The sequence below is a fragment of the Podarcis melisellensis genome (assembly GCF_964234715.1).
Source record: "Podarcis melisellensis genome assembly, chromosome: 11".
Classification (NCBI taxonomy): Eukaryota; Metazoa; Chordata; class Lepidosauria; order Squamata; family Lacertidae; genus Podarcis; species Podarcis melisellensis.
In genome coordinates this window covers 46,435,740-46,456,049 of record NC_138543.1, presented here as the reverse complement: position 1 = coordinate 46,456,049, position 20,310 = coordinate 46,435,740, and the positions used below count along the sequence as shown (strand labels likewise).

The window sequence follows — 20,310 nt, the reverse complement described above, 5'->3', positions numbered from 1 at the left end:
TATGCGTTTTCAGATACATTACTTGGTTGCTTTGCAAAACTTCAGAGAAGAAGAAGTTCTGAAGGGTTTGTGTATTATTTTGCAAAGCGTGACTTTGGCGTGCTCTCCTTCAAGCGCGACCTGAATCAGATTTCTCTACCGTGTCTACTTAGGCTAGAGCAGTTCTGGTGCTGCTCAAACTCAGCAGAGGGCAGTAGTGTCCAGCCCATTGCAGACACCTTACAATTTTCTCATCTTTGACTGTAACCTTAAAACTAGAATGGGGAAGCCGCAGGGAACCCCCAGCTGCTGTTGCCTTAAAGGCTTACTAGCCTCATCATTCAGAGTTTTCTTTTAACAAGAACAAATTCTATCATCTTTCCCAGTGGTCTCTTCCTCCGGCTTTCTTTAGGAAGGCTAAAGTTCAAGCATTAGATGGGGCCACCCATTTTTATCATGGAAAAAGCAGAAACGTTTTAGCCTTGTGACTTTAAAACATATTGCACTAACAGAAAGCAAAACAAAACAAAATAAAGGGAAGGGGAAAAAGGATGTGGGAAACCAAATACTGTAACAGACTCACTTTGGACAACCATGAGAGAATGACTGTTTACTAAAAGCTAGAAGGCCGTAGGAAGCTGGCAAGGATGAGAAATGTTCTGTGCCAGAATTAGGAGCAGGGGAAAACAAACTGTTGCAATAGCTGAAAGCTCAGATCTGGGAGGAACTGAGGGAGTGTTTCTGAGTGGCTGCATTTCTGACTGGCAGAAAAATCAGGAGACTAAGATATCACAGTATGTTATAAACAGTAAAGGACTTATTCTAGTCAGGGTGGGTGGGAGGAAACACATATGTCTAGGGTAGCCACTTACATATTACTTCCAAAAGGAAACAGAGGGCATATTTAATTTTCATATGCTAACATGCATATTGGTGCAAATATAGAAACAGGGCCCCTCCAGACCACTGGCGTATTGTTGGTGGATTCTGCAACATATTCTTCGCACAATGCATTAGTACATTAGTGGTGGATTTATTTTGCTTTATTTTTTTTCTGCTGTCATGCATCCCCAACGCCACCTCCTTATTGCTGCTTATAGCAGAACAAAAGCGGAACAAAAGCAAACCAAAAGATTTATGGTATAAAACGTGGCAGGGTCTCAGCAGGAAGCTATGGAATATGCACCGATTGGAAATGAAGCTGTGTGTCCGTCCCAAAATTTCTGCAGGTGCAAATATATGGAAAGCAGTATCTGGTATGACCACCCCAATAGCATCATGAGCACAAATCATTCTGAATACACGATAACAATGGCATCCGGTCCATGATTACTCTAATTTAAAGAGAAATGCAAAACATCTCACCACAGTGTGAGCAACTGAAACAGGGCAGTAAACTGTTAGTTGTTTAGAGTATTATTATTGTGTATATATATTTTTAACAGCCAGGGGAAAGGAGAGGCGTTGTGGAATTTTCAACCCCAGGTGCCAAATTAAGTTGGCACTTAAGTTGGTACTGTGCACCTTTACCGGAAACAAGACTACCGTTTGCAAACAGTCTTGGGCCAAGCCAGGAAACATACAGGCACAAACCTGCCGGCACATTTTCTATTATAGTTAAAGCCCACATTCGCGAGCGCACGAAAGCATCAAGGTTATATAGGGTTGCCGAGGTTATATAGGGTTGGACATAGCCGGGATTTGGCCTTTGGAAGCAGGATCCAGCAGAAATTGATGATATGTCCAGGAAAATTAGCAGTTTTTGAGATTTTGCAAAACAACAACTTTGCCCAAAAAAAGTTCAACAACTTTTGTGTCCGGATTTTCACTTTTTGAAATATGGCAACCCTAAAATAATTTTATCATTTTACCCCATAAAAAATAACAACAACCCAGTCTTGAGACAACCTAGCGTGTAAGGAGGTGACCCCAGATGGCCAAAACAGTGAGGCAAGTCCAATGCATCTATATCTATATGCACTGTGTTGCCAGCAGATTATCCCATGCAAATATTCACACACACACACGGCCGTTTTCCTCTCCATTGGGCTTGCTTCTGTTTTCCGAACCTTGCTGACAGGGACATAAGAAGCTGATTTTTTAATGAGTCAGATTATTGGTCGATCTAGTTCACTATTGTTTATACCAGGGGTATCTAACCTGCTGCCCTCCAGATGTCATTGAACCACAATCCCTGTCATCCCTAAACATTGGCCATACTGGCTGGGCGTGATGGGAGTTGTAGTCCATCCATATCTGGAGGACACCATATTGGCTCCCAGAGGTCTACTCTGGCTGGAGGTGGCTCTCCAGCGTTTCAGACATAGGTCTCTCCCAGCCATACCTGGAAATGCCCAGGATTGAAATTAGAAACCTTCTGAATTCACAGCAAATGCTCTCCCACTGAGCTTCTACAGCAAGCATGGCCTTAATATACATTTGGGATCTTTGTTCCATAATGAGAACATCTCATGTGCATTGGGAGAAGAGAAGTGCTTTAGTGATGGCTGCAGAATGAAACTATGGTGGGACAGATGGAAGCAAATAGAAAGGACTGTTCTCCTTCTAACAGTGCCAGCTCACTTGGCAGCCATCTGAGACTATCAGCCAGCTTTAAGGGAGGCAGAAGAGACACATGGCTTGATCTCTTCTGTTGACAAAAGCAGGAGTCGTCCACAAACAGGCACAGTCGCTCACAGAGGCACTCCGCCCTACGAGGACCCATAGGGAGCAAAAGGCAGTGAACGAGGCAAAGGCAAGGGGTGGAGGCAAAGGATACAGGGGCTGCTCCTCCTAGTCCTCCTCCTCCTCCTCCTGAACAACAGCAGGACGCACACTCTCGGCAGGCTGGTTTCAAAACTGGTTGAGACCGGATTGCTCCAGTCCTGAGCAGCTCAGCTACTTTGAGTGCAGGAGGCTGCTGGAAAAGTCTCTGCAGAAGCCTGCCAAATGGGCCGCCTCTGGCTGGTGGGACTGGAATAACCCACCCCTTTCTGCCAAAAGAAGACCAGACCTCGTAAATAAAGCCAGCCTTGTAAACAATCCTGGCATAACAGGGCTCTTGTTTTTTTTCCCTTCCTCCTGCTTCCTTTACATAAATATATTGTAGCAAACACATTTTCTTTGGTTGCAGATTTCCCCAACCATGTGCCCTCAAGTTGTTTCAAACTACAATACCCATCGGGGCCACTAAGGCTGGGGAAGGCTGTTTTAGCAGAGAATAAAGAGTGCAATTTACACCTGTGCTACTCAGACTCTCTCTCTCTGCATTCCTATTCTCCCAAAAACAAAGATCGTTTTCGCAGTACTTTGGGCATGGAACCCCCAATCCAAGAGCAGCTCATCAAGAAACCTCCTTGCCTTTTTATTTTATGAAGTGTTTGGCTTTGGGGGGGGCATGAGCTGTTTTATCTTGGTTTTATATTAATTTTATTAGTGATTTGTTAGCCTGGTTTATACATAGCACTAAGCCAGGGTTTCCCAATCTTGGGTCTCCAGCTGTTTTTGGACTACAGTTCCCATCACCCCTGACCACCGGTCCTACTAGATAGGGATGATGGGAGTTGTAGTCTAAAAAAACAAGTGGAGACCCAAGTTTAGGAAAACCTGCGCTAAACCAACTTCCACCAGTCTCAACCAATATGGCTATTGGTCAAGGATGGTTGGAGTTGTGGTCAAGCAACATCTGGGGGAGAATAGGCTCCACATCCCTGGTTTAAGCTATTCCTCCACTTGTACCCAACCTCTATATCTGTAAACATTACGAAATTCTAATAAGCCTCCAGTGACTTCCTTCCACAGGGACCAAACTCAGGATAAGTGCTGTTTGACCCCGAAACTATTCAGTATTTGGGATGGAATTTGGTTCACCTTGGCTTTAAAGGTGATTGCACTAAAGTTGCACTTTCTAAAACAGTAAACAAATTGAAACACAGCCATATTTCACGAGTCACACTTTTACGAATTTTGCAATGCAGTTCTTCAACTAAGAATTGCATACCTAAAAGCATGTAATGGGGTGGTGTGCATATAAATGCATATATTAGTAAAAATAATGTACACAAATGCATTTGTATTAGGGGACGTTGTTTGCAAAATGTGTATATTTGTTAAAACTAAATACAAAAGAAAACCTTCTTGCGAGGAACTTGCACTACAATGCTGATGAATTTCCATCAGGATTTATTTTTTTTAAAAAAGCAACCACAGAAATTTCTGCAGAAATATGTGGATCTGAATTTACGATTGGGGAAATGAGAAACCGAAAGAACAGAAAATTGAACAGTCCTCCTTGTAGACGTGGGCTGAGTGTCACAATATGTTACATATTGAGAGCTGGGGTTGCTCACAGCAGCTAAACTGCTTTCTTTGGCATCTCTTGGGGTGACCGCGGTGTGCGTTCCAACTGTTAGTAAGAACAGCGCCGGAGTTCAAGCATGTTAAGGGGTTGTTAAACTGAAGCAGCTGTTCATGAATTTGGTCCAGTTCACAAGAATATTGGGCTGAAGACTCTAGCATGACACAGCTATGGTGAGGGAGCAGTGCTTAAATGATACAGCGGCCAAGGTGGTACGTGGCCCCCTCAGCTACTGTTTTCAATAAAGTTGCATGGGGCATGGAGTTAGTGGGTTTCATTTAGTGTTCCCGATGCAGGTGGTGCTGTGGGTTAAACCACAGAGCCTAGGGCTTGCGGATCAGAAGGTTGGCGGTTCGAATCCCCGCAATGGGGTGAGCTCCCGTTGCTCGGTCCCTGCTCCTGCCCACCTAGCAGTTTGAAAGCATGTCAAAGTGCAAGTAGATAAATAGGTACCGCTCTGGTGGGAAGGTAAACGGCATTTCCGTACGCTGTTCTGGTTTGCCAGAAGTGGCTTAGTCATGCTGGCCACATGACCCGGAAGCTGTATGCCGGTTCCCTTGGCCAATGAAGTGAGATGAGAGCCGCAACCCCAAAGTCATCTGTGACTGGACCTAATGGTCAGGGGTCCCTTTACCTTTACCTTATCTATGTCCCCCTATAACTCAAGCACTGTGATGGAAAGCTGAAAGCAGATTAAAGAAGAATGGATAAGAAGTCCCCACTAGACCTTGGAGCCCTAAGATCAGAGGTTAACTAACTACTGATTTAAAATTTCCTTTAGCCTATAGACTTGTGCTCGCCTTTTGTTGAACAGTCCCCAGTTCCCACTTCTGAAGCCAGGTAGATTCACCATGTGCCATACTTTACAGATAAAAAAATCCTCTATTTGAAAGGATGTTGTGACCAGTCTGGAGCTAAAAAGCCATAAGAAGGGGCAGTAAGTTGCCTATCAACATTTAACACCTGGAGAGCAAGCAGACAGCCAACCTGAACTAATTATTATTATTATTATTATTATTATTATTATTATTATTATTATTATTTATTTCTACCCCTCCCATCTGGCTGGGTTTCCCCAGCCTCTCTGGGCGGCTTCCAACAGAAGGTTAAAAATACATTAAACTAGGATGAGATACTGCTATTTTAATTACAGAAATTATTTATAAAGTTGCACCTAAACATCCATATTAGCACATATCTTATGCAGATCTGTCTCCTTTTTTTTTTTTTTTTTTTGACAATGAATTGCCTCTTTTATTATGGTAAGGAAGGGGACACCCTCAATGCCATCTGGGCAGAATCTTACCATTCCACTTGCACAATTTAATTTCTCTCCTCTTTCCCCCCTGTGGCCACCCCAGGCGCTCCCCAGATCTGCTCCAGATGGTTGAGGGAATCTCTAGAGCACATTTAGGGGCACACAGGGAGTGGAGCGGGGGAGAATGTCATGCAAGCAGAAATCCTCGCAGTGACAAAACTTTCTCATTAGAACTACACTGGATCCCTCCCAATGTCTTTTGTTTGGTAACCAGCATCAGAGGCTGAAAGCTTGCAAATGGCATGTTCTACTCTGCCTCCACTTCTAAGCTATCAGGTTCCTTTCTGGTTCTGTCCCAGACCAATCAGGTTCTTCCAACCTCTACCCAGAACCTACCAAATCTTGCCTTGTCTCCAGTGTTCCACCTATCCCGGCCTTATCCACTGGGTTTCCCCAAAAGACCAGTATTTTGAAAACAAAAACAAACAAATGGAAAGCATTCAGCCCAATGAATGCTCCCTACCAGCTTCACAGATGAAATAACAGACACATGCATCAGCAAATCAAATGCTGATTCAGCCATCAGTTTTGCCAACTCACTCATTTCAGAGAGGTAGCTTTTGGATATCACAGCTGCCAACCAATCAACATCATCCATAGCTGACTTCTGATGCAAATATGTGGAGCTGGCTTTTTCAGAGCTTGACCTTACCTTTCAGAGGAAAGGTATTTCAAGTGGGGACACTTCCAAAAGACCTGCCATGCGATAAAAATCGAGCATCTTTTTTTCCCACCCATAAACACATTTACTTGGAAATAAGCCACACACATCAATAGAACTTGCTTCTGAGTACATGGTGCATAGGATCACAGCCTTAGGATCAGAGAAGTACGTTGTTTTCTTTCATCTCCTTCATGAAGCTCTGGTGTATGCTTGTCAGGAAAAATAGATTGCTTTCTAGGCACATGTCTCGGTGGTTTTCCACTTGCCCAACTCCTTTCCAAGGGGAAACTTGCTTTTTAGCAATAGATCGGAACAAATGGCAATCTAGGGGAAACTGGAATTGCCTTTTGCTCAAACTGAGCGCTAAAGAGCAGTTTTCCCCCAGGGAAAGCAGGGGAAGTGTAGATAAGCCCATATTTAGCATTCTGTTCAATGCATGCTACTTTGTTTGGTCTAATAGTGGTGCCTTTCTTTATCTTTTTAAAATAAAGATAGTAAGAAATAACACTACACTTTTCAACATTTCCGTTTTGAAACTAAGCTGGTTGTGGTGTATTCATGGCCTGCTTTGATGATTGAATTTTTAATATATTTCACCTTAGTGTTCTGTTGCTGCTGCTGAGTTTATTTCCCTTCCCCCTATTAATTTATGTGCTTATGGTTTTATGTAAGCCGCCACAGCCATCAAATGGTAAGGTATATATGTATAAAATAAATACAGAGCTACTCATTAATTTCCAGTCTAAACTTGAAATACTCTCATAAATTGATTACAATTTATAACCATCTTGGTTCCGTTCCCATTCAGCTTGTAGAGAAGCCACCCCCTTTTCAAAAAGAGTTCTGATTGCTTTTACATTTAGCAGGTATTCAGGCATTTTAGTGCATTAGCTGCTGGTAGTTTGTGAAATAGTATATGTTTAGCTCGTTTTACCGACACCTACATTGTTGCCAAGAATCTCACTAAAGCCTTTGAGCTGAAAGCACGACTTGCCTAAACCTGTAGTGACACAGACAATAGGGTTTATTTTAGAGATGGTAATTAAACTTATCGCAAGGTAAAGACTATTATTACTTCTCATTCGTGTGTGGCTACGCTATTGATTACATCATATATTGTAAACTTATATTGTAAGGGACATTTAGGGTTGCTAGACCAAAACGTCAAAAATATGGAACGGTTGGAGTACAATGCAACAGAAATAAAGGACATTTATTGGGTTCGGAAGCTTGGTGCTGCTTTGAAATAGCCTTCTTCAACCTGGGGTACCCTAGATTTTGTTGCACTACAACTCCCATCATCCCTGGCCATCAAATCCAAAAGTTAGGGGTGATGGCAGTTGTAGTCCAACAACATTTGGGGAAGGTGAAGGTTGAAGAGCAACGATGACATTATTTTTAAAGCATACTTTAAAAATTCGATGCTAAAGAATTTAGATCCTTCAGCATGATATGCTGCAATATATGATGAAATTTGCAGTATATTCACACTTGGCAGGCAACGAACACTGTGAACTGCAATGCTTAATGAAGTGTTTGGGAGAACAGGTCGTCTTCTAACGATCAGAGATATTTTTGGATGCTGCATCAGAACATCATCATTTAATGAGAGGTGCTCTGACAGCACAAACTGGGCCACTAGATCACAGAGTTCATGCCAGACATGAAACAGGGAAAACTCTGACATCTACAGAATCACTAGGACTTTAAGTTTGACCTTGCATTGCAGCTTATCATGTCATGGTGAGAGATCTCAAATATATACTATAATGAGGTACCATAAGTCCATGCATTTGGTCCCAAGCATCATCAAACAATTAGGGAGCCAAAATATTCTATCATTGCACAAATCACAGTGAGCTTCAGAGCCAAGAGAAATTTAGTGTCTAGTCTTAGACCCTACCTTCTGCACTATATTGGTTTTCATCTTAGTGCAACTGGGCTATTCTTCCTTATCTGTGAACCCCATTGGGTATCTTTGGGCTAACCGCCATCTCTCTGCCTAAACTACCTCACAGGGTTGTTGTGGATATCCAACCTATGCTGTTCTAAACACCGTGGAAGGGAAGGAATAAACATACTGTATTTAGCAGTACAATGGGCACATGTGTTGCAAAATATCTAGGACATGTTAGAAGACATCTTTTAGAAGACATCTGAAGGCAGCCCTGTTTAGGGAAGCTTTTAATGTTTGATGCATTACTGTATTTTAATATTTTGTTGGAAGCCGCCCAGAGTGGCTGGGGAAACCCAGCCAGATGAGCGGAGTATAAATTATTATTATTATTATTATTATTATTATTATTATTATTATTATTATTAGTTGGTGCTTGGCAATGATGAAAGAATGGCAGTCTGAACAGAACAAATTAACATTTGAAGAGGCAGATGAATCTTCTGAGTAAATGTCAATTTCCCTGACATAGCAAAATGGATCGAGGGGTTCATAGAAAATGGGCAATGCTAATCCATAAGGTGTTTAAACGAAGAAGAGATGAAGAAGAAAAAGAGTACCATATATATATCCGTCCTCTTTGAATTTCCGTTGTTAAGCACTTTCCACATAGATAACTGTATTTCTGGCTGTTAAAAACAGACTCTACTAATCTCATTATCCTAATTAGAAGAGAATCAGAAGAATGTCAAGTTTCAATTTTTAAGGCATCTAGTTCTTGTTGAAGAGGTTGCAATGGTGCAGATGGTGACTCAAAACCATAAACCTACTGGCACTTTAGAGGTTCCCAACGGTTCCATTTTATTCCTTGTCCACTGATCAAGTTTTTTTATTTTAAAAAATCACTTTCACCTAAAAAAAAATACAAAAAGCAACACAAATCATGCAAATGCATGTGTAGTTTATTCAAGAACCAAAGAGGTGCAGCAGGTGGAGATGAGCTGGAAAGTGAGAGGTCAAGCTTCAAAACCCCAAAGGGGCATAAAACTGATTGAGTAGCCTTGGGCAAGCCATAATATGCAAACCATGATCTTTAGAGTATTCCCATTGCACCAGATCATGCTGCTTTAGATGCCTGTGGCTTGTGGCAACTTATTACTGGTCAATCTAGCACATTATTATTTCTATTGACCGTCAGTAGATTTCATGGGTTTCTAAAGTTTTCCCTAGCCCTTCCTGGAGATACTGGCAATTGAAACTGGCTACTTCTGTGTGCACAGTTTGTGCTCAGTTACTGAAATACAACCTTTTCAGTGGAAAGATGATTGATATAATTTATAGATAAATAAAGCAAGCTATCTCTCAAAGTAACTTGAGGACTGAAAGTCAGAGTTGCCCTGTGGGATAAATGAAACTGCAAAAGTATACAGGGCTAAATTAGTCAACATCAAACACTTTTAAATCCTATTGATTTCAATGGAAGAGTTAAGCATGGACTCCAGTCAGGAAGAAACCATCACCCTCAATGCAATGAGAGCACAGCATACTCTTCTAATCTGAGTTAAGGTGCACAGGATTTCACCCTAAATCACTGGAATAAATGGGTTCTAAAAATGTTTAACTTTGGCTTTGCTATGTAGGCAAGCATAACCATAATCCAAATAGTGTTCACGTTAGTATATTTAATTTCCATAGTTTATTACGAGTATAAGGTATGATATTTATTTCTGCACAATCTGATTGTGACAGTCATCACTGAAGGTATTTGCCTTGTGAAAGCACACAAGGCTTGAGCTGCAAATGGGAAAAAAGTCATTTTAAACAAATGAAAAAATAAAATGCTTACCTTCACCTTTGTGTTTACTGTTGTCCAGCGTGTGGAACGTGTACACGTCCGTTGTGGTCTCAGCTGCTTGGTTCATGGTCCATGTGTCACTGGGATCTCTTCTTTTGATGAAATGAGACAATTGAGACCTGCGCTCCATGCATGAAGCACCTATTCCTGAACACAAGTCATTTACCCTACTTGCAGGAATTTGCTGATTCCTCATCACTGAAGTCCATAGAGCTTTGCAAATGCAGCTGACAGAACACTGAAAAGATAAGACTTATTTTCTCGCCCTCTACAAGAATTTAAAAAGTGGTGACTGTAGCTTCCCAAGTAAGTAGCTGGCCAGATGTAACTTTGTGCAGTCGTCAGTGATGCTGCAACCTTCTCCAGAATCCCAAAGCAGCTTCTTGCAATTGAACGTTTAAAAAATAATAAAGCAACTTTAAAGGGCTGGGGGAGTGTCGCAGTTCATAGGAGAGCAAGCTGCTCGCTCAGCAAGGTCTGCGCTTGCTGTTTCTGACAGCTCAGACTAGAGTACTTAAGAGAGAGGCAGAACTCTGGGAGGGGATATGTAAAGCCACGAAGATTAACATAAAGAGGGTGGGCCAGTAGAGAGACTTAGATTTCCTCTGCCTGGGATTTACCAGTGTTGAAGTGGGAGATCATCTTTCCTCTTCTCTCAACTGCAGATTTGATAGAGGAACGCCTTTGAAATTAATAGGGTTTCCTGGCTCCTTGCTTGTTGGAATTACTATAGTAAAATAATTGTGCATTCTGAAAAGGGAGGGCTTGGGCAAAGCTAATAACATACAGGAACATCTGAAAACAAAATACCGTATTTTTTGCTCTATAAGACTCACTTTTTCCCTCCTAAAAAGTAAAGGGAAATGTGTGTGCGTCTTATGGATTGAATGCAGGCTGCGCAGCTATCCCAGAAGCCAGAACAGCAAGAGGGATTGCTGCTTTCACTGTGCAGCGATCCCTCTTGCTGTTCTGGCTTCTGAGATTCAGAATATTTTTTTTCTTGTTTTCCTCCTCCAAAAACTAGGTGCATCTTGTGGTCTGGTGCATCTTATAGAGCGAAAAATACGGCACACACCCTCCAACCTTTTTCAGATATAATAGGAATATACACTCAGAACTCACCTAAGTGTACCATGTTTACAGATTGCTAACAGTTCTGCTTCATCTATGGGCTGATCCAGACTTTGTTCTTGCACCATGTCTAGAAAGCGCAGTTTCCCACTTATCCTGCACTTTCTGGACACAGGTCCAAGCAGTTTTACCTTTGCCCCAACACTTCCCCCCAGAAAACTCACGATAAATCACAGCAGCTGTCAATCCACAGAAAACCTGATTGACATTTGCTCCAATTCAGCTGGAGGGTTGTGTTTGGGGAAGCTCCCTTGAAGGCATGAATAGCTCTTGTTTGCTCTGGATTCGGAGCAACTGAATATTTCATTCGCAAGTGATGCAGCTGAGCAGACCACTGTAGCAGGTCAGGGAATAAAAGATTCCTCTCTTCTTCCATGGCCAGCTTATCGTGAGTTTTCTGGGGAAAAGTGGAATGGAAGAGGCAGGAGGGGCCTGGGAAAGGGGTGTGGCCTGGGATCAGTACCTGAGGTTTAGAGGCCAGGTGTTCCTCACACCTGGAAGGTGTCAGAACAGGAAGATGCAAGGGCATAAACACTGAAGTAGCTTTGAACATCGCCAATTTCAATTTATTCCTCCAGGAGCAAAGGAAAGCTCTGTCACTTTGAGCGGTATTATTATTATTTTATTTAGGCCCCAGCCACTCTGTATGCTTTACTAAATGGCAGGGTGATTATCTAGAAGATTCCAACCAAGCATCTGATTTTCAACACCTCATTTATTGCTTCCAAATCTGACCCTGTGATATTTACTTGCACACAAGTGAGGGGTACTCCAGTTACTGAGGTTGCTCAGTTTAACGCGAGAGTGTTTTGAAAAATAGCATGGATACCTCGGCTAAAAGGAAGCTAAGGAAAAGCTAGGTTGAGTCTTGACAGGAAAAGTAGTCAACATTCCTGTTGTTTTACATGTTTTTAAATATGCTATTTTATATTTAATTGCATTGTTTTATCGCTTTCATGTTTGCCATCCTGGGCTCCTTTGCGAGAAAGGGCATGTGGCGTTCATACAGAGCCCCTGGTTGTTTCACAGACTATTGACCTGTACACCACTATTTTATTCTTCCGCTGCCACCAATTTTGTGGGGGGAAACCCAGGGCTCCCCATTGAAGTACTGAGTCTTAGTCAGATAGAGTTAACAATGAAGGTTAAACTTTATTTCAAACACAAACAATTTTAAAAATATATTCGAAACGCTGTCACTCTATTCCCTCTCAATCTTGTCCCTGTCTCTAACTCACTCTGACTCCTCTATCTCCCCTCCCAAAAGAACCAACCGAAATCAAAACCGCTGGGCTGAGCCTCAAAATCAGGTAGGCTCCGCCTCCAGGCTTTCTTATTGGTCAACCTATTAACCCTTTCTCTCCCCCAATACAAACGTATCCCCAAAGAATGGGCAACCGCCACAGGGCAAGATATAGATATTTGTTATTCTGGGTTGCCTCCAGCTAACTTATAACCCCACGGAAATTAATGGGCTTTAATCATGTCCATTCATTTCAGCAGGTCTGCTCTAAGTAGGACTTACCCATGGGATACAAACCCATGGGTACAAAATGCATGTTACAATTTAGCAAGACAATTGACCTAGGCAAGAAAGTTGGTGAAAGAAGGGAAACATAGCTTCAAACCTACTTACTTTATTGTATTTCTACCTTTCTCCTAAAGGAACCCCAGCAATCAGAATCCAGGAAGATGCCAAATAATCATAATTATAAATATGGGAGAGACTGACTAATTCGGTGGTCAACAAAAACAGGGCTGCTGTTAAGTTGTGGGTGAACATATCAGACGACACAGCGATTCTTCAAACAGCTCTTGTTTATTCACAGGCCAGAACAGAACTGAACTGAAGGGTTCAGTCAGCCTGCTTATATAGAGCTCCAGTACAACGCAACTGTAACAATTTTCTAAAACTATCCAATCACTGAACGTCACTTACGTCACTTTCGATCTCTTATTTGCATAACTATCTACAGTATCCCCCTGCTGGCCCAGGGTGAGAACTTCAGTACATAACAGCTGGGATATTGTTAAGGGGTGGCACAGGCAAGGGCCCGCTTCACTGACTGAGGTGAAATGGGAAGTGCCGCCTTGCCCTGCCACTGCTATCACTGTACCTGTTTCTGCCACTGCTGCCACCACTGCTGCTTCTGCACTTGCCCTGCTGCAGGCTGAGAAGAAGCACCAGTATCAGCTCCAGTTTTGGGTCTGATCCTGCTGCAAGAACTTGTGCAATTTCAACTGATACTGGTGCCACTTCTGCACGAGCAATGGGGCAGGCAGGGTGTCTGCGAGGCTGCTGCTTTGGGGACTTCAGCCACCTCAGTCCACCTAATGGCTGAACCATGTCTGGGCATAGGACACCTAAGTCTTGGGTCTTTTGCACTGAGCCCAAGATCTCCTGCCCTTTCCCCCCTTTTAAAACTTTCTTTTAAAAAATGCTTACAGGACAGGTGGGCAAACTGCAACATGCTACACCAGTGAGACCCCACCCACCCACATTCTTAACTTTGGGGCCCAGAATATCCTGTTGGCTCAGAGGAAGCCCTGACAATTTGCCCCCCACCCCCAGAACATTGGCCTAAATGTGCACCTATGCATATAAAACCAGCACATGAAACCTTTATGCCAATTTGTGTCATGGGCTTGTGCACCCTACGTCAGTTAAAGACCTAGTAACACCTCTAAACATGATATTATTATTATTATTATTATTATTATTATTATTATTATTATTATTATTCCACCCAAGCATCTCCAGTTGCTAGCTAGAAGGTTCATCCTCGCAGGACCCTTTCTGTTTCTATTTAAGTTACGAGGTGAAGGTTAGGAGGTGCACTGCTGGTTGGCAATGGACCAAGTAATCCTGGAATGATCTTTGGTTCAGCAAGTTCAGCAACATCTGTCAGACTGCTGATAGGTGTACCAGGCTCAGATTCTGGAGATACATCTAAGTTGGTGGGACTTAACTGTATGAGAATTTTTCACTGGTGGTACGCTATCTCCCACTTCTAGCACCTCTGCAACTGAGAGCTCAGTAAATGCCATAAGACAAAGCTTTCCCAACTTTTCATGTTGGTGACACACTTTTTAGACATGCATCATTTCATGAAACAGTGTTTCAGTTTTCCTAGCAAGCCAGAGGTTAAACTAACCCCTTTCCAGCCCCAGGAGGAGAGCAGGGAGCGTTTGCGCGACACACCTGCACACTGCAACCGAAACGCTAACGTGCCACGACACACAGTTTGGAAAGCTCTGCTGTAGGAGTTGCAAAAAGCAAAGCAAAACAAAAAACAGCTCCCAATTCCTTGTCTATGTTCAAGCCTATTATATTTTTCTGCATAGCCAGAGATTTACAGTACAAAACCCAGCTGCAGTCCAATGTGATACAGTCTAGGAAAGGTATCGCCACATTCTGTTGCTGCGCATTTGAAGTGGTGTGGTTCTTTGTTCTGCGAGTTTCAGGTGTAAATGGCTGGTAATAACCAAAATCTTGATGTGGGAGAACAGAAAGCATAGGGTAAGTATGGGGAGTCTGTAGACCTCCGTATGTTGCTGGACTGCAAGTCCCATCACCCATGACCAATGGCTATGCTAGCTGGAGCTGATGGGACCTGAAGTCCAACAACACCTTGAGAGCAATAGGCTCCACACTCATGGCACAGGGATGACAGGTTTCCCCACAGAATTACAGTGGTACCTCAGGTTACAGACGCTTCAGGTACAGACGCTTCAGGTTACAGACTCTGCTAACCCATAAATAGTACCTCGGGTTAAGAACTTTGCTTCAGGATGAGAACAGAAATCGTGCGGTGGTGTCACAGCGGCAGTGGGAGACCCCATTAGCTAAAGTGGTACCTCAGGTTAAGAACAGTTTCAGGTTAAGAACGGACCTCCCGAACGAATTAAGTTCTTAACCCGAGGTACCACTGTACAGAGAGAATTAAGAAAGCGAAGAAAGGATACAAAGTGGGGAGGTGTTGTGCAGACTAGACTGGGGTGGGAGAATGTATGTATGTTTACTTACATATGGAGCTAAATAAGGAGCCCCTAAAGACATTTCAGAAAGTCGTTTAGATTAAAGCAAGGCAATTTTTGTAGGCAAGGTTATTATCTGCTCAACACAATAGAAGCAACACAATGGCAGGCCCTGACAAAGAGAGCTGCTCCTTCTCAGCAAATATTTGACTGCCGTGAGACATCTTGTAGCCTTACAAACTAAGGGATTTATGGTAGTCATTGGGGACTGATGCGGAGTTGAACAGAAAAGGAAAGAAATGTATATGGTTTTCAGTTTTTCATATACGGTGGTACCTCTAGTTAAGTACTTAATTCGTTCCGGAGGTCCGTTCTTAACCTGAAACTGTTCTTAACCTGAAGCACCACTTTAGCTAATGGGGCCTCCTGCTGCTGCCACACCGCTGGAGCACAATTTCTGTTCTCATCCTGAAGCACTGTTCTTAACCTGAAGCACTATTTCTGGGTTAGTGGAGTCTGTAACCTGAAGCGTATGTAACCCGAGGTACCACTGTAACCAGCTTTCCATGGCCACAGCATATATGCCATTATCTGTATCAGAACCGTCTTCTGCTACTGGGCCTAATACAATTTGTTGACCTTGGTCTATAAAGCCCTAAGGCTCAAGTATCTGAAGGACTGCCTCTTCTCTTACCTGTGAGCCTATGTCTTAAGAACTGTGGGAGAGTTCTGCTCATAGTTCCACCAATACGCACAGTTCACAGAGCAGTGCCTTCTTCACTGTGGCACCCCCAGCTGTGGAATTCACAAAGTTTCAGTTGTTCCCAACGTTCATTTTCTCAGGCATATAGAACTGGTTGATAACTGGGTTGCTGCTGGATCGTCTGCAGTGTTGGTAATTCCCCACCCCCCATTTTATATTGTTGGTTTTGTGAGTGGGTGTGCATATCTGTCTATTGTTATGTACTGCCCTAGGAATTCTTGAGTTAAAAGCCAGGATCCAAATTCAGTAATAAATAAATAATATGTTAATCTAACTTCTATTATCATATCTGCCCACACACATTTACCTAACTGTTGCAAACATTTATTTCTCCTGAAATGCAAACCGAATGCATGTTTACTCAAAAAAGAAGTCTAGATGTTTGCTATGATTACCATGTGAAATTGTGTTGTGTGGCTGTCACAAGATCGTAGCGCATTTCTTATTTTATCTATTTTTCTAAAGCATTTTTATACTGCCTTTCATCAGATCAGATTTTAGGGCAGGGAACATGTTAAGTTGCGGGTAGACATAGTAGACGACACAGCGATTCTTCCAAAGCAGCTCTTTATTTGTAAGCTGGAACAGAACTGGCTGAGGAGCTCAGTCAGCCTGCTTATATAGAGCTCCAGAACAATGTAACTGTTGCCATTTTCTAAAACTATCCAATCACTGAACATCACTTTCGATCCTTCATTTGCATACAAACTATCCAATCACTGAACATCACTTTAGTAACTTAGTTTAGTAACGTCACTTTAGTAACTTTAGTTACTGTCACTATTTTATTCTGTGCATTTTTTTCCTGCTTGCTCCTTCTTGAAGACTGTGGTGATAACATGAGTAGCTTTTACATATTTGATAACTTCTTTATCTCTTCTATAAATCCATTGAAGGGTGTCCAGTTTCATGAAGTCACTAAGCAGTAAGTTTAGTCCGTGAGATACACATCCTATTGCAGTAATATGTGGGCACTTGTCCATTGTGATTTCCCATGCAGCTTTCATATTACTTGCATTGTCAGTCAGCAAAGCAAATACTTTACCACTCTCAATTCTCTCTAAAACTGCACATATTTCACTGCTGATATACTCTGCAGTATGTCTGTTCTCTCCAGTTTCAATGCTTCTATAATAAACTGGTTGAGGTGTTGTTATCACAAAGTTGATGATTCCTTCTCCCCAAACATTTGTCCACCCCTCTGTAAATACTGCAAGGCATAGTGCTTCACTTTCCTTGCAAGAGATTCCATCACACGCTCATGTTCTGACTCCAAAAGGGGCTTGCCCAAGAATTGTCTCCTTGGCAAATGATATGATGGCTGTAATACCGTATTTTTCGCCCTATAGGATGCACCGTCCCATAAGGCGCACCTAGTTTTTTGGTGGGGAAATAAAGGGGAAAAAATTATTTCCCCCCCAGGCGCGGGGCTGGGGTGGGGGAGGCCCGAGATTCCCCCGACCACAGCACCCAAACAGGCAGCTCTCCGCAAGCCTTGGGAGCCCAGCGCTGGCTCCCGTTGCTTGCGGAGAGGTCCGCGAAGCCTGGAGAGCGAGAGGGGTCGGTGCGCACCAACCCCTCTTGCTCTCCAGGTTTCAGCGAAAGCCTGCATTCGCCCCATAGGACGCACACACATTTACCCTTCATTTTTGGAGGGGGAAAAGTGCGTCCTATAGGGCGAAAAATACGGTAATTTAAAAGCTTCCTGCCACTATGCATTTTCAGTTATTGAGAATGCTGATCCAGAAGGATATATTGCTCTTGCAAGGGCACGATGAATTTTCTCCTGATTTTCAGGTGTCATTTTATCTATAAATGAAGGTATGGTGCGTTTTTGTGAGGCAGTGGCTTGCAACACTTCTTTACGTGAAGATGCTGGTGGTGAAGAAACAGCAGCAGAAATAGAGTTTCTGGAATTAGAACTCTGGAAGGAAAAGCTACTTGCACTTTTATTCTGGTCCTCATCATTTAATTCCATAAAGTATTTTTTAATGTTTTTAGGGCACCTCTGGCATGCAAGAATGTGTTTTGTCATCCTTGTAGCATTGGGAAAAGAATATTTCTTCTCACAATATGTGCAAATTGCAGCTTTGCTCTCAGCAGAAATTGCCCTGTGGAAATGTTTCCAAACTCTAGGTGTTGGTCTCACCATTTTACTGAGAGGAGAAAAACCAATTTACTGACCAGACTATAGATAAACATTCTGCTGTGATGGTGGAGAACATTAATAGGAATCATTTAAGGGCTACAAAAAAGAAACTAATTTGTCAGACAAATTTGCCCTCTTACCTGTCAGTTAAGGCCTGAGAGGAGGACAGAACGTTTCCCCTCCTGTATACCAACAATTACTCAACTGTTGGAGGTTGGAAGTACACGAGTAAACTAAACTGGAGGCTTTTCCATGCAGTGCCCCCTGGTGCCACAAACGCATATTTCTCCTGTTTGAGAACGGAATATAGAAGTACAGTGTTACTTGAATTCTATTCCAGGATTTGCTTGTCTCCAGCTAAGAGAACTTGCAATAATGTAAGACTTTACAGAGAATCTCAGGAATATTTCATTAAGGTCTTCATGTTATACAGATTGAATGCCATGTCATAGATATATTATTTATCATTGGAAAAGAACATGTTCCACACAATTCCTTTTTCAATTTTTCCGGGGGGAAACAGCTTTAGAAAAAACAAGGGGGAAACCTGTTTTTCTCTCTCCCCCCACCCCAATTTTTTCTGGCTTTTCCCCAGGCCTACCCATCTCTTTATGGAGGCAGTTGGTACAAAGCATTACAGTGGACTCTCGGTTGCGAAACGTGATCCGTGCGGCATGCACGTTCGCAACCCTCAGCGGCGCACCTACACACGGGCGGGTTGCAATTTGGCCATAGCTGTCAACTTGCCCCTTTTCTTGTGAGGAATCCTATTTGGTATAAGGGAATTTCCCTTTAAAAAAGGAAAAACGTTGACAGCTATGAATTATGTGCAAAGCGCAATTTAGCGTTTCTGCGCATGCGCGACCCCCGAAACCCGGAAGTAACCCGTTCCGATACTTCCGGGTTTCGGTGGGTCTGTAACCCGAAAAAATGCAACCTGAAGCATCTGTAACCTGAGGAATAACTGTAAAGTGGTACCTCGGGTTAAGTACTTAATTCGTTCCAGATGTCCGTTCTTAATCTGAAACTGTTCTTAACCTGGAGCACCACTTTAGCTAATAGGGCCTCCCACTGCCGCCACTGTGCAATTTCTGTTCTCATCCTGAAGCAAAGTTCTTAACCCGTGGTACTATTTCTGGGTTAGCGGAGTCTGTAACATGAAGCGTATGTAACCCGAGGTACCACTGTACAGCTTTTCCATCAGCAGAAGTGCTTTCTGCTGGTGCAAAGCTACCATTGGAAACAGCGTAACATTGTAAATGCTGCTGGTTATCTGAGGAACTGATGGTTGAAAAGACTTGTGTACACTTTATAAATGAAAAGAAGGCTAAAAGCAAATCTCTTAAATGGAGTGGTTGAAAATATAATGGAATTTTAGATTTCTTTTTTATTTTTTTTTTAAAAATGAGTATGTTTCAGGAATATGGTTAATTTCTACTTTCCCCTCTTTCAAAGATTCTAAGCTGCAGTGAGGTTTTGCAGTGATTCTGAGGTCATGCAGAGATTCTAAAGCATTTGAGGTCATGCTGGATACTCTTCGGAAACACGCTGTTCCTACATCGGTGACAGTTCAGCTCCTGTCCTGAACATTTCAACTATCATAAAAACAACACACACCCCACCTCCAGTTAGTTCTGATGCTTGCAAACCCCAGCTAAGTTTACAAAGTGAATTGGGTATTAGAAGCAAATGTAATTCAGGAAGGCTGACTGAGACGCTACCAGTGCCCATTCTTAATGTGAAAGGAAGTGTCTTTTAAGAGACCTTTCAGACAGCCAATATTTTGTGGAAGGGATTCAAGCACACATGTAAACTTTAGGTTTGTGCAGTTTAAGTGGATTAAAGTACTCTGCTGCTGTTTGCACAAGAGAGTCACTTTTTTAAAAAAGAAAAGAAAAGAAAATTTTTCAAAGGTTTTTTTTTCCAGTCAGAGTGCTGTATTCTTTCCTGGGCAGCCTGCCAAGAGCCACATGCAGTGGTGGGAAGGGCCAAAGGCAAAAAGTGGGTGGAGCTGTGAATGCAAATGTTCACTTTGTGCAATAGCTAGTGCACAACTTTCCATCCTCCATCCGGACAAGCAAAAAGCATTATCAGATTTCAAGGGTATATTCTAGGTAGACAAAAATGCTCTGGGTGCAAAGCAGGGAAACTGAGAGGTGTAGTCTGGGGAGAGGGGGCACAGCCTGGATTGGGGGTTCAAAGTGATGGACAGAATGCGGCAG

The 20,310-nt window shown here is 42.6% G+C and overlaps 1 protein-coding gene across 5 annotated transcripts in view; it reads right to left on the bottom strand.

Moving 5' to 3' along the window:
- The window catches only part of RANBP3L (RAN binding protein 3 like), a 50,721-nt gene extending 40,141 nt beyond the window's left edge, over positions 1–10,580 (bottom strand). For 2 of the 5 annotated variants that reach the window (XM_081929811.1, XM_081929809.1), the window contains exon 1: positions 10,059–10,579. In XM_081929811.1, coding sequence (XP_081785937.1) covers positions 10,059–10,263 — 205 coding nt within the window. In that variant the 5' untranslated portion in view covers positions 10,264–10,579. Of the gene's footprint in view, positions 1–10,058 lie in introns of all 5 variants that reach the window. The other 3 variants (XM_081929812.1, XM_081929810.1, XR_014172704.1) reach the window with 2 other exon arrangements.
- Between the last annotated feature and the right edge of the window lie 9,730 nt (positions 10,581–20,310).